The 23,036-nt window shown below is 43.7% G+C and overlaps 1 protein-coding gene across 2 annotated transcripts in view; it reads right to left on the bottom strand.

Moving 5' to 3' along the window:
- The window catches only part of LOC308307160 (focal adhesion kinase 1-like), a 158,466-nt gene that overhangs the window by 106,455 nt on the left and 28,975 nt on the right, over window positions 1–23,036 (bottom strand). For both annotated transcript variants that reach the window (XM_080752326.1, XM_080752327.1), the window contains exons 3-8: window positions 9,712–10,007; window positions 7,596–7,762; window positions 2,759–2,846; window positions 1,120–1,199; window positions 642–704; window positions 437–491 (exon numbers count right to left, since the gene is read on the bottom strand). In XM_080752326.1, coding sequence (XP_080608452.1) covers window positions 437–491; window positions 642–704; window positions 1,120–1,199; window positions 2,759–2,846; window positions 7,596–7,762; window positions 9,712–9,963 — 705 coding nt within the window. In that variant the 5' untranslated portion in view covers window positions 9,964–10,007. The remainder of the gene's footprint in view (window positions 1–436; window positions 492–641; window positions 705–1,119; window positions 1,200–2,758; window positions 2,847–7,595; window positions 7,763–9,711; window positions 10,008–23,036) is intronic.

Raw genomic sequence — 23,036 nt, 5'->3', positions numbered from 1 at the left:
TTCTGGGCCCTGGGTACTTTAACTGTTGAAAAATAGCAGATATACAAGATATGCGAGCTTGTAGATCTGCTATTTTTGAAAAATCATGAAAATGTATGCAAGTCTGAATATTTCAAGGTTTTTTCAAAAACGTATGTTTCTATTTTGTTCCAGGGACCACCCCCAGAAGCAAAATTTCAGTTACAAATGTTTGCTTAAAAAAATACATATATTCAAAGATTTGCACACATCTTCACGACTTTTCAAAAATAGCAGATCTACAAGCTCGCAGCGCGGCACTCGGTGCCGCGCTGTGAGCTTGTATACCTGCTATTTTTCAATAGCTAAAGTATAAAATAATGAAGGCCCCTCCACCTCAGTCCCAAAATATGAACCCTTGTTGTAAAAAAAACCAAAATTGTCCTTTAAGTCCTGGTAACCAGTGTTAGTTCCTCACCTTGAGCGAGTCCAGGAGACTCTTGGGGAAGAACCTTCTCAAACCGACGTCCTTCCTAAAAGAAGAACACATCTATGACTCTCACAACTATAATCACAATGACCATAATCACATAATCATCCAATCTGATGTATTCACAGGAACGTATCAATAAGGAATATGTACAGTATATCATATGATGCTATATGAATAGTGTGACTCTTACTCTAGAAGTTCATAGTTGGACTTCTTATCCAAAGCGTTCCCGGGCATCTCTCTGAAGAACCTCCTGAATGACAGACGAGCAGACAGGCAGACAGAGAAGTAGGCAAACGGACAAAGACAAGACCAGAAATAGACAGACAAGCAGTTCTAACTATTCTCTTTTTTCTGAGATAGGAAATGACATATACCTTATAAACCTACAGCCTATAGGTATAACCTACTAAAAGACATAGCTGAGTTTGAAGCAGTAGTCATTTAAAATTATTTAAAATAGAAAAACAGCAACAAGTGAGCCACGTTATGTCAATTAACTGATAATTCAATAACTATAGAAATCTCTAAAACTCAAAGGATACGAGAGGAAGATCTTTGTATGAATGTATTAACATATTGTTGTGTGTGTCTGTGTGTGTCTGTGTGTGTGTGTGTGTGTGTGTGTGTGTGTGTGTGTGTGTGTGTGTGTGTGTGTGTGTGCCCACCTGATCTCCAAACAGCCCAGTTTCAAAGCTACATCTTGATCCACCTGGTCTGCTATGTGTTGCATGTAGTCACTCTTTACCTGAGAAAACAAACACGTACCGTAAATACCTCCTGTACACACATACAGTAATATAGGCTATGCACGTGACATCGACATCATCATACCCGGACGTTATGTGGGAACGCCTACTGAGTGGCAAAAAAAAGGACTTTCTGGCCTTGACAGCCCATACATCCAAACAGAAATGTCCTATCTGATTGCACTAAACGACATTAAACGACGTTAAACTCACTTTGCCACTCGATTTGCCACTCAATTTACCATTCACTTTATGCATGCGCATAGCCTCTAGTGTATAACGTACATACAGTACCTATCCTTGCTGTCGGGTGGATATTTTTTAAGTCCAAAACCATTTCCCTTTTGATTATTTCAAAAACTAAATACGGTAGTAACTAAAACTAAAAATCGACAGGCTCACAATGCATTGCATGCATCGCCTTTTTTTGGGTCACTGTATATCTGCACACACATCTGTCCATTTTACCCATCCCATAACTACTAGGAGCAGTGAGCAGCCATTAGTACGGTGCTCTGGGAGTAGTTATGGGTTAAGTGACTTGCCCAACATTCCTTGGGCTAAAAACGCCCCATAAAACTATGGTTTAGTGATGAGTCATCACTTTTCACAGTTTTGTGGGAGCCACCCCAAGGAATGTATTTCATGCAAAACGAATGCTTGCAATGGATTCAGAATCATGAAAAACCCCTAGTTTGACCCCTCACATTCTAGTTAAAGCATATTTATTTTGGTGTGTTTTATCCTGTAGTTAATTTAATGGGACACCAACTTTCAGCAGCTGTCAAGGATTCTCCTAGGGAAACTGAATTTCAGTCTTTGTGAGATGTGTTACTAGACAGTAGAAACCTTTACAAACACATTGGTGAAGAATTTTGGTTGGATACTATTTCTGAAGATATCCCCCGACTATGAGTTGACTTGAATTGTCACAGTATATCCATCTCAAGTAAGATCCAGTACGGTCATGCACATCCACACACACGCCGCGCCACACCGTGTTAAACCGTCAAACTGTTCCAAAGACAATAATAATAAACTAGGTCATATTATGAGCTAGTTTAGTTAGCATGTTTACACTGCTGGCGCTCCGGAAAACAGCGAACAGAGATATGGGCGTTTTCCGTCAAAATTTAACATGGGAGCGGACAGAGATCAGTTTTTTTAATCACTCATGCTTCCTGTCTCTTTTACAGCAGATGCGGATCATCGCGGTTATTAATTAAATATACCACCATATACAGACGGAGCGCGGTTGCCACGTCCTAGTCATTTATTTTCATTGAGAGGCGGGTGGTTATTTTGGCCGAGCGGAGAAATTTAGGTGCGCTCGTTCGTGCATGCACACGCGGGTGGGGAGAGCTGAATTGTGGTCATCTTTGTGAAATACCGCGCAGCTTTTACTCGCTGAGTGAGTGTGTTTGTGTCTCCGTCTGAAGGGCCCTTATGTCGGCAGAGAATGAGTTAACAATCTTTGATATAGTGCAGTGTGCATGCCGCATGCACTAAACTGTGCGTTGCAGAGCGTTGCAGTGCAGAGTGTTGCAGTGCTACCTACCTGGTGGTAGAGGTAGTTGAGGGAAGGCTTGTCCTCTGAGAAATGACTGAGGTACCCTTTGGGGAGGTAACGTATCCGCAACTCATATCTGAGGCACGCACGCGCACACGCACGCACACGCACACACACACACACACACACACACACACACACACACACACACGGTAAATACAACAACAAAGTTACTTTCTTGTCTTGAGCCACTAGCATTACTTTTTTCTTCTCATTTGAGAAAGGAGCTTGAATCAGTACCACCGTCAAACTCATCATCACAAAATTCAACATGTTTGAACTTGAGAAGGTTCCTCATTTTCCCCTTCCTTCAGTCCATCAAAAACATGCTTCCATTTTCAGAATGTAAATCACCTCGGAGGTTAATCCCTCACCGAGTTTACCAAGTATAAAGGTTCTACAACATGTATTTAAAAATTACTAATATCATATTCTTCATGTCCCAAAAACGTTTTTCAAAAGGTTTGAGGCTAAATTGCCACTCCTGAATACAGAGCCCCTGTCATTTCTGCCTGGCTTTCAGAGCATTTTCAGCTCCAGTACCACCTTGTCCTGAGTGGGAGGACTGCACTATTGAGCCCCACCCTCATTCCAGCTCCTCCCCTCCTCCTGCTCAGGCCTGCCCACCACAGCACAGCAGTAGGTCCCTCTGGTGATGTCACCAGAGGGAGAAAATCTGACAGCCTGTTCTGAGACCTGCATACATAGATCTGCCCATAAACTGAGAAAGCCGCAATGTTCAGAAATAGGACTTTGTAAGATAGAAGGTGCTGGTGGGACACCAAAAAAAATCATAAAAATAGGAAAAATGATAATTCATGGTGTGGTCCCTTTAAAGTAGTGGAGCATCTGGATTATGGATTAGTTAATTAACCTCGATTTAATCCAGTTTGAAGCTTAATCCTTGTTGGTGCAAGGCCGGACTGTGGAGTCTGGACCCCGTTCTATCTACACAACAGAAAACCAGCACTCACACTTCTTCTAGATCTTTCCAGATCTACATACGTCACAGGGCTTAGCAGATCTGCTATTTTTGCTGTGGTTAAGTCGACATTCAGGGCTTTGTACTAGGGATGTTCACGTTTTTTTGCTCCCGATCCGATCCCGATAATTTGACTTTGAGCATCTGCGGATACCGATTTTTCCTGATCCGATCTTTCGGCAATGCATTAAGGAAAGAGAAAAGAAAAAACACATTCAAGTTGTCCCTTAACTCACTTACTGCCAATTAAAAATGCCCTCGAGTGGCATTAGTGCCAGCCCTCTCCATAGACTTCCATGTAATTTGTAGTGCACAGATCATGCACACCCATGCACAGATCATGCACCATGTTTGTGCAGGCTGTTCACAGCTTTCAAACAAAAAAAAAAGATTGGAAATCCATTCAGGCATTCTTGAGATAATAGCCATTATGTTTTACATGTTATGTAAACAAAGATGGCTGCCCTGTATAAAGATGGGGTTGTATGGGGGTGGAACATGCAAAATCGCGATTGAAATCATGTTTACTAGATTTAATGGGGTCCAAAAAGATTTAAAAAAAAAAAAAAAAAAAAAAAAAACTTTTTTTTCTAAGTAAAAGTCGCCCAAAGTCGCTTGGCAGGGAAGCCCATAGTGAGAAAGTCGCCCTAAAAGTCGCCTGGCACTGTATGAGTTAAGGTTGTTTCTTTATTTAAATGACACTATCCAACATGTATATAGCTTTTTTTCCACTTAGTGTAGCATAAAATCAAAAAAAGAAAAAGAAAGAAAAGAAAGAAAAAAAAAAGCTCAAGATTTTTCTACCGATTCCGAGCTTTTGAAAATCATGTGATCACCCCCCGCTCCCCGATCTTCCGATCCGATCGGGACATCCCTACTTTGTACCGTCATAACTTTGATCAAAACAAAACGGCGTCCCTTGATTATTCACAGTAGCGGTCCAGAGTATTTAATTTAGTGAGTGTAAATGTGGTGTGATAGCAGCAACCACTCTGCAGTCAGGTTAACAAAGGAAACCAGGCGAGGACAAGGACTTTATGAATAAATCATAAAGCCTTCTATAATGAATGAACCATGAAGGCTCACTGAGAACGGGAGAGAGAGAGGGATATAGAGAGAGAGAGAGAGGGGTGAGGAGATGAGACAAAGAATGATTGAGAAAAAGATGGAGAGATAGATGACGGCAAATGAAGAAAAAAAACACGGCAGATATGAGAGGGAGAGAGAAAACAAGAGACGGAGATGGAGTGAGAGAGAGAGAGAAAGGGACAGGGAACAAGATACAGAGAGATGAATATGGAGAGAGAGAGAGAGAGAGAGAGAGAGAGAGAGAGAGAGAGAGAGACAGAGAGAGAGAGAGAGAGAGAGAGAGAGAGAGAGAGAGAGAGAGAGAGAGAGAGAGAGAGAGAGACAGAGACAGAGAGAGAGAGAGAGTGAGAGTGTGTTCCATCTCCAGTGCTGTGACGTTGTTCTAACAATAGCCTGGCAGCAGCAGCCAGTGTTGCCAAGTCTGCTTATTACAAGCAACTTTAGGCTTGTTTTTCTGTTAAGCGGCTTGTAAAATATTGTTACTGTAGTTGCGAATTGGAGTTTTTTTGGGGGCTTGTTTCTAAAGTGCAGTTTCCCAAGGCTGTTTAAACCTAACCTGACTCCGCCAGAGGGGGCGGTATTGAGTTCACAGGTTAAATTCACAATCCAGCCTCCCATCTGGGATCGCTCAAGCCCAAATGCTGGAGAAGGCCGTCCCTTTTTTCAAGCTACTTGGCAGGTGATTGGATGGGACCATCTGTCTATCAGTGTCTGGGCTAACACCAACCAATCATATTGACATGTCTACATGACGTATAGCAGTGGTTCTCTACCTGTGGGTCGGGACCACCAGGGGGGTCCCCAAATTATTTTGGGGGGTCCCCAGATGATTACCTTAATGTGCAATGATGTTTTCTCACTCAACAGTAAACAAACCAACATAAAGTTTAGTATATAGAGGGTATCTATCTACACATTTCTAAAGAGACAATTGAAGGACTTTTTAATACTTCTAAAATGACAAATCAAACATTGGCTAAATTGTCAAATATTAGAGGCAAAATTGTGTTACACAAAATCTAATGCCTCAACTCTTAGTGCTTGTCAGGATGGGGGGTCCCCAGTTAAAATATGATTATTTTGGGGGTCGTGGGCTGAAAAGGTTGAGAACCACTGACTGAAAGTAAACACTAAACGTGTGCCTGTTTTTCATGCGAGGCTTGCGTTCCCCACGAGTCTCTCTCTCTCTCTCTCTCTCTGGCGCAGTCACAGAGCAGCAGCACAGACTTGGTCGTGGTAGCGGCCATGATGTATAGTGAAAGAACTACAGTGCAACAAGCGCTTCTCGATGGCGTCACACCCGGTCTCACCAAGATCCCGCCCGTAGCTGCCACTGATTGGTTCAAACTGGGCGCGGCTCGGTGTCAGCTCCAATCTCTGAGCCATCCCAGATGGAGGCTGTGTTGTCAACTTGTGAACTCAATACGCAATCTTGTCAGGTTAGTTTAAACCAACGGTTCTCAAACATTTTCATGTCTGTCAAGGACGCGTGATTATGAATTCCACATCAATTCCAGGATAGACCCGCCTCTCCTGTGTTGTGATTGGCTCCCTGGGCAGGCATTGTTTTACTGTGGTTAGGGTTAAGGTTAGGTTTAGGCATAGTCTTATTGAGGTTAGGGTTATTGATTATTCACGCCATGGAGACTTGTATGTGATTATAGTAAATTTACCCCCATTGATTCCGGATGGGGACCCAAATGCATGGCACTGGATGGCGAAACCATCAGGGTAAATTTAATATAATCAATTCTTTGTCTTAGAATGCGACAAAAAACTAAAAATATTATTGAACTCAAGTTTCATGGTATGCTGTAATCAATAGAAGAAAAAAAAAACATTTTGGGGGTGAACTACTCCTTTAAGGACGGTTAGGTTTAGGCAGGGTCTTATTGGGGTTAGAGTCAGGTTTAGGCATAGTTTTACTGAGGTTAGGGTTAAGGTTAGGTTTAGAAAAACGAGGACTTTCAAATAGCCTATGCAGATAGGTTTTTAAAGTGCTCATGTGGCCTATAAATAGTATCTTCTTCTAGGTTTGTTTTGTTGTTTTCAAAGCCCTGGCTGCATATTCCTCTCCCAAAATATCTGGCAACACTGGCAGCAGTAGCAGCAGAGAGCAGGGAGCAGTGTGACTCCAGTGGGTTTGCAGTGGATCTGCTGGCCAAACACACTGACTGTTCACTTTACAGGCTATTTATGTTCCGAGGTGCTTTCAGCTTCATCACACAATACCAGAGGAGAGGGAGAGGACAGATAGAAGGCAGAGAGAGGGTGACACACAACGCCACGCACTTCCAAAACCTGTGACAGCCAGTGTTGTACAGTAACTAAGTACATGTACGCATTTACTGTACTTAAGCACAATTTGTAGGTACTTTCTTCGGTATTTTCTTTTATTTATCATTTTACTTCTACCCCACTTCACCTCAAGAGGAAATTATTGTACTTTTACTCCAATTATAGGAAAACTTTCTTTGTAGATTTTGATTATTGTTACAAATCACACTAAACACTATATAGAGCCTTATTACTGCATTTGAAAATAGCTGAAGTTCACAATGTGTTGCATCGCGATGCATTGTCGGGGTGGAAACCACTCTGTCCAGAAGAGTTACTTATCAGGATTCAAATTGAAAAATAGCAAAAGTAAGCAGATCGACAAGCTCAAGACGGGTTGCAAGTAAAAGTAACAACATGGCTAACGATTCTGATTTTCCATTGTCCTTTTTTTAAAATCAAATCTCATAGTTGTACCTCCACTCCTCCTGGGGGTGCTGTTTCTCATACTTCTCCCTGACGTGAGACACGCCCAGATCGGGGTGCAGCCAATGGAGCGCCTCGGAGCGCAGGTGAGCCAGACGGAGGCCCAGTGAGGACACACAGCGCAGCTTGTGGATCTCTGCTATCTTCTGGATAACTCCCTGGAGAGAGAGAGAGGGGGGGGGGGGAGAAGAGAGCTCACGTCACTTTCATTCTCCAGAAATGTCACCTTGTTCTTGGCATTTAGCTTTTGAGAGTATGTATCTCTCTCTCTATCTGTGTGTGTGTGTGTGTGTGTGTGTGTGTGTGTGTGTGTGTGTGTGTGTGTGTGTGTGTGTGTGTGTGTGTGTGTGTGTGTGCGTGTGTGTGCGTGTGTACAGGGTTCCCACACATTTTTACCAATTAATTTCCAAAACGTTTCCAGAATATTTAACCCAATTTCCAGGACTATATAACAATAATTCAGCTCAATAACAAGTCACTTACTCCTATGCGCAATGCCCAAAGACAGGTAGTGTATGGCAGTGGTTCTCAACCTTTTCGGGGCTGTGACCCCCGAATTAATCATATTTTAACTGGGGACCCGGCACCCTGACGAGCAATAAGAGTTGAGGAATTTTGTATAACACGTTGCAAGGCGTTGTGAGCATGTAGATCTGCTATTTTCACAATTTCTGCCTCTAATATTTGACAATTTGGCCAATGTTTAATTTGTCATTTAATTTGAGGTATTAACAACATCAAAAATTTTTCCAGGACCTTCAATTCCAAAACTTTTCCAGTAGTGGATTTTTTTTTTCTAATTTCAAAATATTTCCAGGAATTTCATGACCGTGGGAACCCTGTGTGTGTGTGTGTGTGTGTGTGTGTGTGTGTGTGTGTGTGTGTGTGTGTGTGTGTGTGTGTGTGTGTGTGTGTGTGTGTGTGTGTGTGTGTGTGCGCGTCTGTGCATGGCTGAAAGCAAAATAAAGTCTTGCGACTGAAAATGTTTCTATCACCCTAAGTCCTAATGTGCGATTTGTGAGACAGTGTGATAGGAGCTCCCACACTAGTGCCGTTTCCTAAACAATTAACACAATTTGTATTGTAAAATGAATAAAATGTTTTAGTCATACTGTTTACACCTTTATATGAAATAGGGTATTTTCACTGCACAGCATACTGTATGCTTCCATGGAGGACATGCTGGCTTCTATGGTATCTAGATCAGTGGTTCCCAAAGCTTTTCTAGCTCTAAACCCAAAAGAGAAATTAGACGTTTGCCAGAGACTAGTGAACTAACTAGTGAAAATAGCCGATCTACTGTACAAGCTCACAACTGTAGATCAGCTATTGTCACTACTTCTTAATCATTATTATGTTTTATTTATGGAATTTCTTAGGATTGTTTGAAAATTCATAAAATTCATAAAAAAAATCTATTCTAAACAATATATTTTTGGGGGGAGGGGGAAATCTTTTGACATACCTTTATTACATTTTTTTGTACGAAAATAAATGTGTATTTTCACTGGAGTTGTGACCCATAAAAATCGGTCCGTGACTACTGTTTGGGAAACGGCGATCTATATGACATGAAATCAGTCGTGGCGACTGAGAACTTTAATTCATGTGTGTGGTCTTAATTCAGAACGGGTACACATTATTGTGTATCATTATTGTATGCTTTAACTATTGAAAAATAGCAGATATACAAGCTCACAGTGCGGCACCGAGTGCCGCGCTGCGAGCTTGTAGATCTGCTATTTTTGAAAAATTGTGAAAATTTGAATTTTGACCCGATTCTATAAGTGTCTTTTGAATCCTTCTAAGGTTTTTTGGAAAAACCTATGTTTCTATGTCAGCAATCTGGCCAGCCATCGTCAAAGAAAAGGTCCTTTTCACTTAAATGGAGCTCAGTTAGTCAGTTCTTGAGAGACTGCTATGTCAGTGGTTCTCAAACCTTTTCATGTGAAGGACCCCCAAAATGATATGTATTTGGCCACGGACCCCCATCTCAAAATATCAAAGTTCCAGGTGCCGCGCTGTGAGCTTGTATATTTGCTATTTTTCACTGGTTAAAGCATTCAATAATTCTAGGCCTAAATGGTCTTAACAGTCTTACTCTTACCCTGACGTCGGTGGCGTCTCCGTGTCTTATGTTGCTGGCCCACGTGCACGGCTCGCTGTTGCTCTCAAAGTAGTGGAAGATCTTCAGCACCGCCGGTCGCTCCAGGCCCCCCGCCGGGCCGCCGGTGCCCAGCGGGCCCCCCGCCGGGCCGCCGGGCCCGCCGGGGCAGCGGGACTTCACCCCACCGCCACAGCCCCCCGGCACCGCCGAGTGGTTGAGGCTGGGGGTCTCCAGGTAGGAGGAGGACGCCATGCCTGACTTGGGGGCTCCGGCTGGGGCTAACTGACTGTCATATTCTGGGAGGAGGAGGAGAGGAAAAGGGACAAGAGGGGCACAGGTTAAGCACTTAACCAGTGTTTCTCAAACTTTCAAATTTCCCACAACTCTGACAGTGTACAAATGGAACCAAATGTACCTGCTTGGGTCCATTTGGTTTCATTTCTACACTGTCAGAGTTACAGACTTGTATGGGTCAATTTAGACCCCCCCTAAAGGAACCCACAGAGTCCCTGGACTTTGAGAACCACTCTTGAACCATTAAGACATGAGGCCGATTCTACAAATGTCTTCAAAATCCTAACACTAAACCTGTTTCTTTATCAGTGGTTCTCAAACTTTTTCATCTCAAGGACCCCCAACATTACAGTAGGCTATATGTATATGCAAATACTTATTATTACACAGATGCTTTCCCGGTTTTAGTGTGTTAAACAGGGGTAAATGTTACGTCAGCCGGGAAAGGTCAGGTGAGAAGAAGTGGCTTGGCCTCTTCAAGCATGAGGTCAGTGAGTCTGTTACTCTCCCCAGGTTGGCAGAGGGAGTGTAGAGCCCAGGATTAGATTATACAATTGACACCGGGTGAAAAAAATGTGGTTACAAAAATCGTGGGATAAATAAAATAAAACATCACTAATAATGCTAGTTTAACCTCACAGGCGGTCGTTTCATTACTGTCTGTCAGACAGTCCGTCAGCCAGCCTGTACTGTAGTAGACCTTCCAACCAGCCAGTGACTCAGATAACCATTAGTCATCTAGTCGTTAAGTCACCCGACCATTCAATCGATGAATTAATTGGTAATTCAACAGAGCTACCATGTCATCCCAGTCAATCGGACAATCAGTCATTCAGTCAGTCAGTCAATAAACCACCCGGCCATTCAGCCGGTCACACTACCGGTCATCACCCCACGCAGTGAATCAGCCGGTGGCTCTGTCTGTCAGTCAAGTCGTTCAATCAGCCTCCCGCTGAAGACAGCAGGCATCCATACAGCAAAATGAACTTGGGCTGTCCAGCCGTTAAGCCATTTAGGCCGGGTACGCATTATTACGCATGGATACTTTAACCATTATTTTATGCTTTAGCTATTGAAAAATAGCATATATACAAGCTCATTTGTAGATCTGCTATTTTTGAAAAGTCATGAAGATTTGTGCAAGTCTTTTGACCCGGTTCTATAAATCTCTCCTAAATCCTAACAGGTTTCTGAAACACATACCTCTCTATGTCAGTGGTGCTCAAACTTTTTCATGTCAAGGACCCCCAAAATTATATGTGTTTGGCCACAGACCCCCATCTCAAAACATTTAATTCCAGGGACCCCCAGAAGCAGAATTTGAGTTACAAATGTTTGTTTTAAAAATACATATATTCATGGGTTTCATTTGTACCAGCCATTTTGAGGACCAACACAGGTGGTGTTTTTATTAACGTAGAACATTGGTTCTATGCCAATCAGACTAATTGAACACCTGTGTTGGTCCTCAATATGGCCGGTTTAGGACTACAAATGCAACCCATGAAAGATTTGCTCAGATTTTCACGACTTTTCAAAAATAGCAGATCTACAAGCTCGCAGCGTGGCACTCGGTGCCACGCTGTGAGCTTGTAAATCTGCTATTTTTCAATAGCTTTAAGTATAAAATAATGTCAGGCCTAAATGGGGTAAATAACCCAGTTGATTTGTTGTTCAGTTAAGAGTCAGGTATAAGTCTAGTCTCTGGTGAGGTGAGTCCACCAGACGGACCATGTGTAGGGATGGGACAATATGAAAATGTTTTATCACAAATTAATGATTGTGACAAAATAAATCGTGATTTACGATATTATCGCGATAATCAAAATCCATTATGCTGGGGCAGAGCATTTGCCAGAAAAAAATAGCAGATCTTCAAGCTCACAACGTGTCGCGCTGGCAAAGACATTTGACAGAGTGAAAAAAAAAAAGACTGTATCAAGTACGTATATTAAAAGTTCCTTTTACCAATTAATAGAGGGTTTAAATGGTACCGGATATGCAGCTCGGCAAATAAAAGGTGAATTGATCCCAGTGCATGACGGAGGACGATATCACGATAAATTAAATCTTCACGATACGATTATTGTGAGTGTTTTGTATCGCGATAAACAACATTATCGCTTATCTTCCCATCACTAACCATGTGTGGTTCCTACCTGTCGTACAGAGTGGGCGTGGCCAACAGGTACAAAGCACACACTCGCCTCTCTGCAAGACGCGTCGCCCGCCTCCCTCAGCCGACTGCATGGCTGTCCTAACTGGGCCTAACTGGGCCTAACTGGGCCTCTACTGCTGGGTCTAAACCCTCTGACTGCTGGGTCTAAACCTCCTGCCCTGCTAGGCCTCAGCGGCCCGCCCCTGCGGGTACTGCCATGTTTCCTACACTCCTGTACTGGTATCCAACAACTGGAGGCATGTTGACGTCCTTCAGTAAGTAGTAACGACAATAATAACAAAAAAACAAGGCTTCCTGGCACAAGAGCAGTAGACGGAATACTTAAGGTCAGCCATACACGCCTAGAAAATCATTCTGGAATCTCATTTGGTAGATGTGGCACCTAGCTGGCTGACAAAACATGCAACATGCTGTTCTATTGCAGGCCTAGTGCACAAGTTAGAAAACTGTCAACAAATCCTCATTTGCTCCTCTACTCTTTCAAACACATTTACCAGGCCTGTCATTGCGGCTTTATCTCCGTCTCTCTCTCTCTCTTCTACACCTCCACCTCTCCCTATCTTTCCTCCCCTATTCCTCCCTTTCTTCTTGTCTCTCTCTCCCCGTCTCTGTCTCTCTCCATGTTTGTGTTTCTCTTCCTCCTCTTCCTTCTCATCTCCCGTGTTTCAAACACACCCCTGCTGCTTCCTGTGTTCCCGCTCCGTCACTTCCTGGCAGGGATGGGACGATACGCCATATTATCGTTTATCGCGATAAAGAACACTCACGATAATCGTATCGCGGAGATTTAATTTATCGTGAGATCGTCCTCCGTCATGCACTGGGATCAATTCACCTTTTTATTTGCCGAGCTGCATATCCGGTACCACTTAAACCCTCTATAATTGGTAAAAGGTACTTATAATATACGTACTTGATACAGTCTTTTTTTCACTCTCTATCAAATGTCTTTGCCAAAAAATTGCCGATCTACAAGCTCACAACGCGCGATGCGTTGTGAGCTTGTAGATCTGCTATTTTTTGGCAAATGTTCCGCCCCAGGATAATGGATTTTGATTATGGCGATAATATCGTAAATCGCGATTTCTTTTGTCACAATAATCGTGATATGAAATGTTCATATCGTCCCATCCCTACTTCCTGGCTGTCCCGGCATGCCTCTCCGAGTCACCGTTGCCGTGGTGACCGCTGTACACTGATTGTTTGTGAGTTCAGGGTTGGTCGTGGTGACTACGTGACCGAGCCTCGTCCTGAAGTAATCCAGTTCAGGGTTGGTCGTGGTGACTACGTGACTGACCGGGCCTTGTCCTGAAGTAATCCAGTTCAGGGTTGGTCGTGGTGACTACGTGACTGACCGGGCCTTGTCCTGAAGTAATCCAGTTCAGGGTTGGTCGTGGTGACTACGTGACTGACCGGGCCTTGTCCTGAAGTAATCCAGTTCAGGGTTGGTCGTGGTGACTACGTGACTGACCGGGCCTTGTCCTGAAGTAATCCAGTTCAGGGTTGGTCGTGGTGACTACGTGACTGACCGGGTCTTGTCCTGAAGTAATCCAGTTCAGGGTTGGTCGTGGTGACTACGTGACTGACCGGGTCTTGTCCTGAAGTAATCCAGTTCAGGGTTGGTCGTGGTGACTACGTGACTGACCGGGCCTTGTCCTGAAGTAATCCAGTTCAGGGTTGGTCGTGGTGACTACGTGACCGGGCCTTGTCCTGAAGTAATCCAGTTCAGGGTTGGTCGTGGTGACTACGTGACCGGGCCTTGTCCTGAAGTAATCCAGTTCAGGGTTGGTCGTGGTGACTACGTGACCGGGCCTTGTCCTGAAGTAATCCAGTTCAGGGTTGGTCGTGGTGACTACGTGACCGGGCCTTGTCCTGAAGTAATCCAGTTCAGGGTTGGTCGTGGTGACTACGTGACCGGGCCTTGTCCTGAAGTAATCCAGTTCAGGGTTGGTCGTGGTGACTACGTGACCGGGCCTTGTCCTGAAGTAATCCAGTTCAGGGTTGGTCGTGGTGACTACGTGACCGGGCCTTGTCCTGAAGTAATCCAGTTCAGGGTTGGTCGTGGTGACTACGTGACCGGGCCTTGTCCTGAAGTAATCCAGTTCAGGGTTGGTCGTGGTGACTACGTGACTGACCGGGCCTTGTCCTGAAGTAATCCAAACCACCTGCCAACGCCGCTGCTGTCTGAGACCGCTTAGTTAAATAACAGATAAGAGTTTCATATCTCTGTTTTCAGCCTGGCGTGTCTAATTTGGGCTTGTCCTTAAAGGCAGGGGTCATCGCCACGTTGGCTTGTGATGGACTTTTTTTTTTTTTTTTTTTTGTCAAAATTAAATTTTTGCCACGGACATGCAAAGTGAGAAGACAATAATATTACCAGAAACACATAAAGACATAGTCCTGAAAGACCATAACACATCTGTAATACTGAGAGTGTACAAATGGAACTGAGAGTGTACAAATGGAACTAATGGTTCCATTTGTACACTCTCAGTGTTATGGGGGTGCTTGCAAATTAAACATTTGAGAACCACTAGTACTAGTGGACTACTAACATACCACAGTGTCGGAGTAAATAAGTGTCATACATATTCTGAAGAAAACCTGGAGACTTGACATTCAGTAATTGGATATTACGATGCAAATAAGAAAATTATAATGTGTGTAAAAAAGAAAATCTAGAATTTGCGACGGACAAAACCAAGTCTTGCCACGGACACATTTGTCCCCTGCTTATAGGACAAAATATTTTCAATTGAAACAATTTTCACCAATTTTCTAAAAACAAACAGTGATTCAATTTTATTATTTATTGCTATCCATCATATGTCAAAAGTTGATAGGGCCTGAGTGGTTAAAACGTTGATACGGATTGTTCTAACCTGCTTATAGCAAGACAAAATCAATTCTGAACTTTGAAAACCCCCTGAGGGAGTGTGCTTTATTCAGAGAGAACTTTTTTTTCTCATGCCTGCTGCATAGCTGCACTCCAGTTGCACCGAGGAGCTGTCTAGACTTTAGACCGTGTGCACTGTGCACGGCAGTGTGCACTTCACTCACGTTAGAAACTCAATATAAAAACCTGCAAGGTTTAGCAGAAATGTTGTCAAGAAGAGCCCTGTTAAGAAGACAGAGGCACACCGACATTAACCCAACTCACACAATGCAGCTGTGTTGGCTGAGAGAGAGAGAGAGTGAGAGAGAGAGATGGACGATTCAGCACTTTCACTATTTGACCTACAGTTCCCTCAAAGACAAAGAGGATCAGCCCGTGTCCACGCACACAAGCATACACGCATGTGCGTGCGCACACACAAGCTACAGAAATACTTTAATATTATGTAGCCTATTTTGTGACCTGTCACCTGACACACACACACACACACACACACACACACACACACACACACACACACACACACACACACACACACACACACACACACACACACACACACACACACACACACACACACACACACACACACACACACACACACACACACACACACACACACACACGTAGCTACAGAAATGAAACTTTAATATTATGCATTTTGTGACCTGACTCAGCATTCTCTCATGTAGGCGTTTGTAAATGGTAAATGGTGCATTTATATAGTGCCTTTATCCAAGGCGCTTTACAATGATTGTGCATTACATTCATACACACATTCGTACACCAATGGTGGAGGAAACCATGCAAGGTACCAACCTGCTCATTGGGAGCAATTGGGGGTTCAGTGTCTTGTTAAGGACACTTCGACAGTTAACTCTGGGGATGCCCGGGATCGAACTGGGAACCTTCCGGTTCGGCCACTTTACCCCTGAGCCAATGTCGTCCAGGTGCGAGCGTGTGCGTGTGTGTCCCATCAATCTTTTGTGTTTTTTTATTATTATTATTGAATACTCTAATACTGATTGGTTAATTAAGGCATTCTACTCTAAACACACCATTGGCAGTATGTCTAGCAATGATTACATTTAGTTAGACTCGGTTCCACAGATAAATATTGTGAAATATCCGATCTACAAGCTTGTAGAGAGGCTATTTCTTTTTTTTTAATGATTTTATATTATTTGACAATTTGGCCAAAGTTTGTATAGTATAGTTTGTTGAATACTTTTAATGGTATTTTTTAAAAAGGTCTTAAAAGTCCTTACATTGGGGGTGCCCGCTGGCCTACTGGTCCAGGCGCATACCACTTAGGCATTGCCACATATTAGGCATGGATGCTGGTTTGATTCCCGATCTGGACGACCTTTGTCGCGTGTCACTCCCCATATCTCCCCCCAAAACAAATCTTTAAAAAAAAACAATTACATTGTCCCTTTACTATAATCTGGGGACCCCCAAAAGTCACTGCAGTGGTTCTCAACCCACAGGTTGAGAACCACTGCAGTATTGTACCACACATGATCTCTTACTAGCCAAAAGGCCTAAAGCCTAAAGCCCTTAGACTCTGTCTACCACTCAGCTCTCAGGTTTATTACATGTGACTACAGAGACGGAATAAGCATTAGTACCTTTTCATTTACAGAGCCCTGGTTGGGAAAAAAGCCCATGTTCACTGAAGCTGAATTGTAACTTGTTCTGGTGTAGTGGTTCTCAAAGTGGGGTATGGGAACCCCCAGGGGTCCTTGAGTTGGTTCCCCAGAAAAAGCATCACAATAAGTTTAACCACTTTATCCATGTATATGTTGGCAAATCAAAAATACCAGATCTGCAAGTTTGTACATGTGCCATTTATTTTCATTTGAAAAATAGTGAAAATGTCAGATTTCTTTAAATAAAGGCTGAATGAATGAATTAAAAGATGTATAAAAGTTATTCGTCCCCAGTCCCTGTCGGGAACATCCCATCGACCCACTTGACAGTCCACTATTATATTACTGCACATACCGTACTCTACTGTTGCACTGTAAAGGGCTTTGCAGACAGGCGCGATTATTCGCACAGAAAAAACTGACGATTTATTTCTTCTTAAATAAAACAATGATTCTGTAGGACCTCATGCACACTGGCTCCGAATGTGCCGTGCGACAAGTGACTGCGGCAGTGCGTCTTTTCCCCGATCGAACCCAGTTCGATTTGTGCATCTTTTCGTATGCGGTAAAAACTCATTGGCAAACGAAAAAAACGCAACGCTCCTGTGTGCAAAGCCCTTTACTGTACTGTGGTCCGGCTGGCTTCAGACTGTAATCTGAAGGATTTGAGAGGATCAGATTACAACCGTCTCTCTCTGTCTGACGGGATTAGCAATAATCTCTTTAAAACTGATATTGTTAGCATCAAAACACATGCAGCGCTACTGAGCAAGTTATATTAGCGTTGCTGACTGATACTCATCTCATGGTATTATTTAAATAATCCCATTAAAACAAACCAATGCAATCACTTCTGTCATTATCGCTAATATCATAATGACATTATCGCTGTGGTTTGTTGCATGCATCTGATGCTATTATAAAGTGTTTTACAGAGGAATCCAGTGGTGTAGCATTTATTTATTTAGTCCGACTTAATTAACCACATTTTATTTATATAGTGACTTGTTGTACAATGGTGGCGCGCAGAAACTAGTGAAGCTGAGCTCACAATGTGTCACATTGCGATGCATTGTGAGCTTGTAGATCTCATGACATAATGGTAAACTTTGTACCCGTTCTGCGTAACAGTGTTTACACAACGGCATTAATGCAGTGTAGATTTAGCATCAGTGTTTTCAGTGTGTGTCGTGTGGCCACGTGTCGAAGTACCATAAATCTGTAACAGGAATGTGTAAAGCTGCATGTAAATGTTGGTCATGTGTGTTCAGGTATTTAACGTTGCGTCACCGTGTGGTTCATGATCTGATTGAAGGAGGCCGTAAGTGATATTGCATTGTTACAAGTAGGCCTGTCACAATTATTACATACTCGTCTAATCGTAATTATTTGACATAATCGCAATTATTTGACATAATCGCAATTATTTGACATAATCGCAATTATTTTGTCATAATCGTCATAATCGTTTACATGTTGAAAAAATATCATATATTTTCGAACCTTTTCAAAAATAGTGGAAATAGCTGATCTACAAGCTTACAACGCGTCGCATCGCGACGCGTTGTAAGCTTGTAGATCGGCTATTTCCCCTATCAATGTTTTTTTTAAGTATAAATTTGCCAAATACAGTAATTTCTTTGTATATTTAGGTTATGTGTCATATATGCCATGTAAAACTTCAAAGCCTACAAGCCAAACAGAAATGTAATTGTCAATGAAAAAACACAATTAAATCGTTAATCGCAATTATTTAAGTGACAATTAATCGTCATGTAAAATGTCATGATTGTGACAGCCCTAGTTACAATAAGTCTTGAATAGCTGTATCTTCTGAATCATTGTTAGTTTTAGTAAGAGGGGTCTCCCTTGGTACTGAGCGAGGGGATGAAGTCTTGTCTAGCATGTTGTGTTTATAGTGTTGCAACTACCGTTTATCCTCTTTGAATTGAATAAATACATTAGTCTGATTAACCACTTAAGCTGTACTTTGTTACAGGAAAAATACAGGAAAAAGCAGCCCATCTACAACTCAGTTGTTTCATTAAAATCGATTCATTTTCATAATCGATTAGGTTGATCAACTGCTGCAGCCCTAGTTATTCGTTGTGTTATGTAGTCTTCTAGGACCAACAGCAATGCACTGTGCCTGGAGACTTGAAGTCCCATCTCTACCTGGTACCAAAGCATACATGACATGTGACATATAACACATGTATGCCCTCTCTCTCGCGCGGAAGCATGCACGCACAGTACAGTCTTACACACATACTGTACACACACTCAAATGCAAGCAGGCACAACCCAATCATAGGCATCAGGCTAGTGATTTGCGCTGAGACTTGAAAGGGACTAAATCCATTAAAACACATCCCTTTCAACTGCCCGTCCCTATTTTCTGTCATTATAAGCAAAAGATATATCTTTTTTTTAATTTACAAATGTTCAAAAATAGCAGATCCAGGGCTTGAGTGGTTACTGGTGTTCTCTTTATCCACCAGCACCCCGTTAGAGGATTTCATGACCCACTTTTGGGCCCTGACCCACTAGTTAAGAAACAGGGAACTAACTAGGCCATGCAAGGAGCAGGTTGGTGCCGCACGCACGCACGCACGCACGCACGCACGCACACACACACACACACACACACACACACACACACACACACACACACACACACACACACACACACACACACACACACACACACACACACACACACACACACACACACACACACACACACACACACACACACACACACACACACACACACACACACACACACACACACAGAAGTTATGTCTGTGTGTCTGTCATGGACCAGTCTGTCACCAGTATCTAATAAGTATCTGGGTTAATGGTGTTACTGGGGTTAGAAACCACCCAGTAACACACTCACTCTCACTCTCACTCTCTCTCTCTATTCCCTGCTCTCCTCAATTTCTCATCCTCCTCCTCTGTCTCTCTCCAGTAGCATCGTCTCCACCAGGCCGAAAGGCGGCAGTGGCTCAGGGGTAGAGAAACCGCCATTAGAACAGAGGGTTCCCGAAGGGTTACCAGTTCGATCCCGGGGTCCCCCAGAGTTAGTGTCAAATAGTCCTTGAGCAAGACTCTGAACCCCTAGTTGTTACCGGTGAACCTTGCATGGTTTCCTCTGCCATCGGTGTATGAATGGGTGAATGTAATGCACAAAAGCGCCTTGGATAAAGGCACCGCTGTCCCGGTCGCTGCCAAACTGTGCACACACACAGGATGTCAATTCAGAACCTCTGCTCCACATTTTTCACATGGACCTGTTCTAGCGCCACCATGAGGCCGATTTTTGCTGTCCTACAACTGTTGTCCATCGGTAAACCGTATCTCTACAGTCATGTGTCCAACATGACCATGGCTAAAGTTTGCAGGATTGGTCCGTTTTGAACAAAATGCCTCAAATCATGAACGCAGCATGCAATTTTGGTGAAATTGTGCACGCATAATCCCACTAGGGCGAAGAAAAGCCACTTCAAAATGTTCAAATCAGCCTCAAGGTGGCTCTATAACAGGTCAATTCGTGTTTTTACCTATAACTCCACCGATTGTTAATAAACAGTGTCTCTATAGTCATTTGACCGAGACGGATCTGTCCAATATTTCCATCCTAATTGGCTAACATTGGCTTCCAAGGTTTGCAGGATTGGTCAGTTTTCACCAAAATGCCTCAAATCACGAATGCAGCGTCCGACTGCCGGCACCCTTTTCACATTGGCTTATTATAGCGCCACCAGAAGGCCACAATAACCTACCCGACGTGGTGGAGAGCTGGCATCAGAAGAGCACTGCTTCTAGTTTCTTCTTCTTCCTCTCATGTGTTCCTGTGGTTCACCCTCTCTTCCTTCCTTCATTTGACCTTCTCATCTTTCAACCACTCTCTCCTCTCCTCCCCTCCCCTCCGTTCCTCTCCTCTCCTCTCCTCTCCTCTCCTCTCCTCTCCTCTCCTCTCCTCTCCTCTCCTCTCCTCCGTTCCGTTCCTCTCCTCTCCTCTCCTCTCCTCTCCTCTCCACTCCTCTCCTCTCCTCTCCCCTCCCTTCCCTTCCCTCCCCCTCCCCTCCCCTCCCTTCCGTTCCTTTCCTCTCCTCTCATCTCCTCTCATCTCCTCTCCACCCCCTTTCCTCACCCGTAAATGCATTATCAGGAGAAAGATGAAAAATGTTGGCGCACAAATATTGACTGGTGATGTGTGTGCGACTGTGCGTGCATGCATGTGTGTTTCCAGTGACATCACAGCCACTTGGCCTACATTACAAACCATATCTCCCGGCCCCAGCACACCCAATAACCAATCAAATCACAGCCCCCGACTCCACAGTACCACACATTACGACATCACTGTAATAATCACAACACTATAAACCAATGAGCGTTACTTCCATATACTGTCTCTGTCGGTGGAAACTAAAAAGTAGGGCGTTAATTTATGAAAAACAAAACAAAAAAAAAGTTAGAATATGGAGATAAGCAGGGGTGAGCTGACGGTGGAGCGCCGCTCCCCTAGCTTTGAAGCAGCACACACGCCTGCACATGCACCAGTGACTGTTTTCACACCTCACTAAGGCTAGGGCTCCACCAAAAAGACTGCGTCCTGGTTCAAAAAATGAACCGGGGCGAATTAGAGCGTCCGACGTTGGCAGTGGAGAACCCTTCATTAATTAAAACGGGAGCATTCCTAGCGTTGATGTTGACGCGATGCTCGACGCTCCATTGTGAGATCTGCTAAGTAGCCTGGTAGGTGTGAGAAGTTCCGTCTGAACTCTGAAGCAGTCAAAAGAGTTTGATAACAGTGGATTCATGAACTAATTCAATTACAGAGGTGACTGCGAGGTAAATGCATCATTATCATTATGTGTGCACTTAAGTTTCCCTATTATGCAAGTAAACATAGAATACAATTTGATATTCAGTATATTGTGGGTTAATAAATAGGCCTACATATTAGGTTATTTCAATCAGCGATAGCTCGCGTGTGCCTGGTAAAAAATCTACAGCACACACTGGACATAAGAGGTTTCTGCCCGACAGCAATGAAATATGAAATACTCATATGAGACATAATTCTTTATCGCAGACTCACTAAATCTTTACTTACATCATGTAAGGAAAACAGGATGGGAGGAAGAGTTATTTTCGCGGCACAGTCCCGCGTTCCCATGGAGGGGGGGCCACGGCCCCTCAAGTGCAAATGTTAACCTGCCGACGATATACAGAGCGCCGGGAGGTAGCACCTAAACCAAACCTTAACCCTAACCTCAGTAAAACTAACGTGGGTGAATATCTAACCCGCCGCGATGCTCCGTCCCGCCGCTGGTGAATATCTAACCCTCCGTGATGCTCCGGTCCGCCGCGGGTGCCACGTAACGGGACGGGCCCGCGAGAAGATCTCGGCTCCGGTCCGCAGCGGGTGCAGCAGGACGGGCTGGGGCCACGAAAAGAACTCGGCCTTGCTGATAGGATCAAGTATTGAGTAAATATGCATAAAACATAATGCATATTTGCAGTAAACAAAGGTGCATCTACAGTAGGCTAAGTATATCATCCCTAGGAGAGACCATCTCTACAAGTACAAATCTGTGCAAGTATTCATTACTGTGCTAGCATTAAACACTGCTGCATCAAAACAGTTCTGCATCTTGAATGGCTTGGATCACGTAGGGGCACAATCTCTAGTCCCTAGATGCCACAAACACCTACTTCGGTACATACTTGGTAGTGGGTGATGTGCGTAAACTTCTACTTCGGTACATACTTGGTATTGGGTGCTGTGCATAAATCTCTACTTCGGTACATACTTGGTAGTGGGTGCTGTGCATAAACTTCTACTTCGGTACGTACTTGGTAGTGGGTGCTGTGCATAAACTTCTACTTCGGTACGTACTTGGTAGTGGGTGCTGTGCATAAACTTCTACTTCGGTACATACTTGGTAGTGGGTGCTGTGCATAAACTTCTACTTCGGTACGTACTTGGTAGTGGGTGCTGTGCATAAACTTCTACTTCGGTACATACTTGGTAGTGGGTGCTGTGCATAAACTTCTACTTCGGTACGTACTTGGTAGTGGGTGCTGTGCGTAAATGCAGGCCCCTCTGCTCCAGCAGAGGGGGATGCAGCCGCTGTCCTCCATCCGTGCTCTAGGGGGAGCTGTTCCAGGCCAGGCCGTGAGGCCCAGACAACAACGCCAGGCTCATAGGACAACACCATAGAGCCCTGTGGGTCAACGGCTGGCTAGCTTAGCCGCTGCCCTGGCTACTAGATAGCCAACACTTGGG

This window comes from Nannobrachium achirus (genome assembly GCF_963921795.1).
Source record: "Nannobrachium achirus genome assembly, chromosome: 2".
Lineage (NCBI taxonomy): Eukaryota > Metazoa > Chordata > Actinopteri > Myctophiformes > Myctophidae > Nannobrachium > Nannobrachium achirus.
This window is presented reverse-complemented; position numbering and strand designations above follow the sequence as displayed.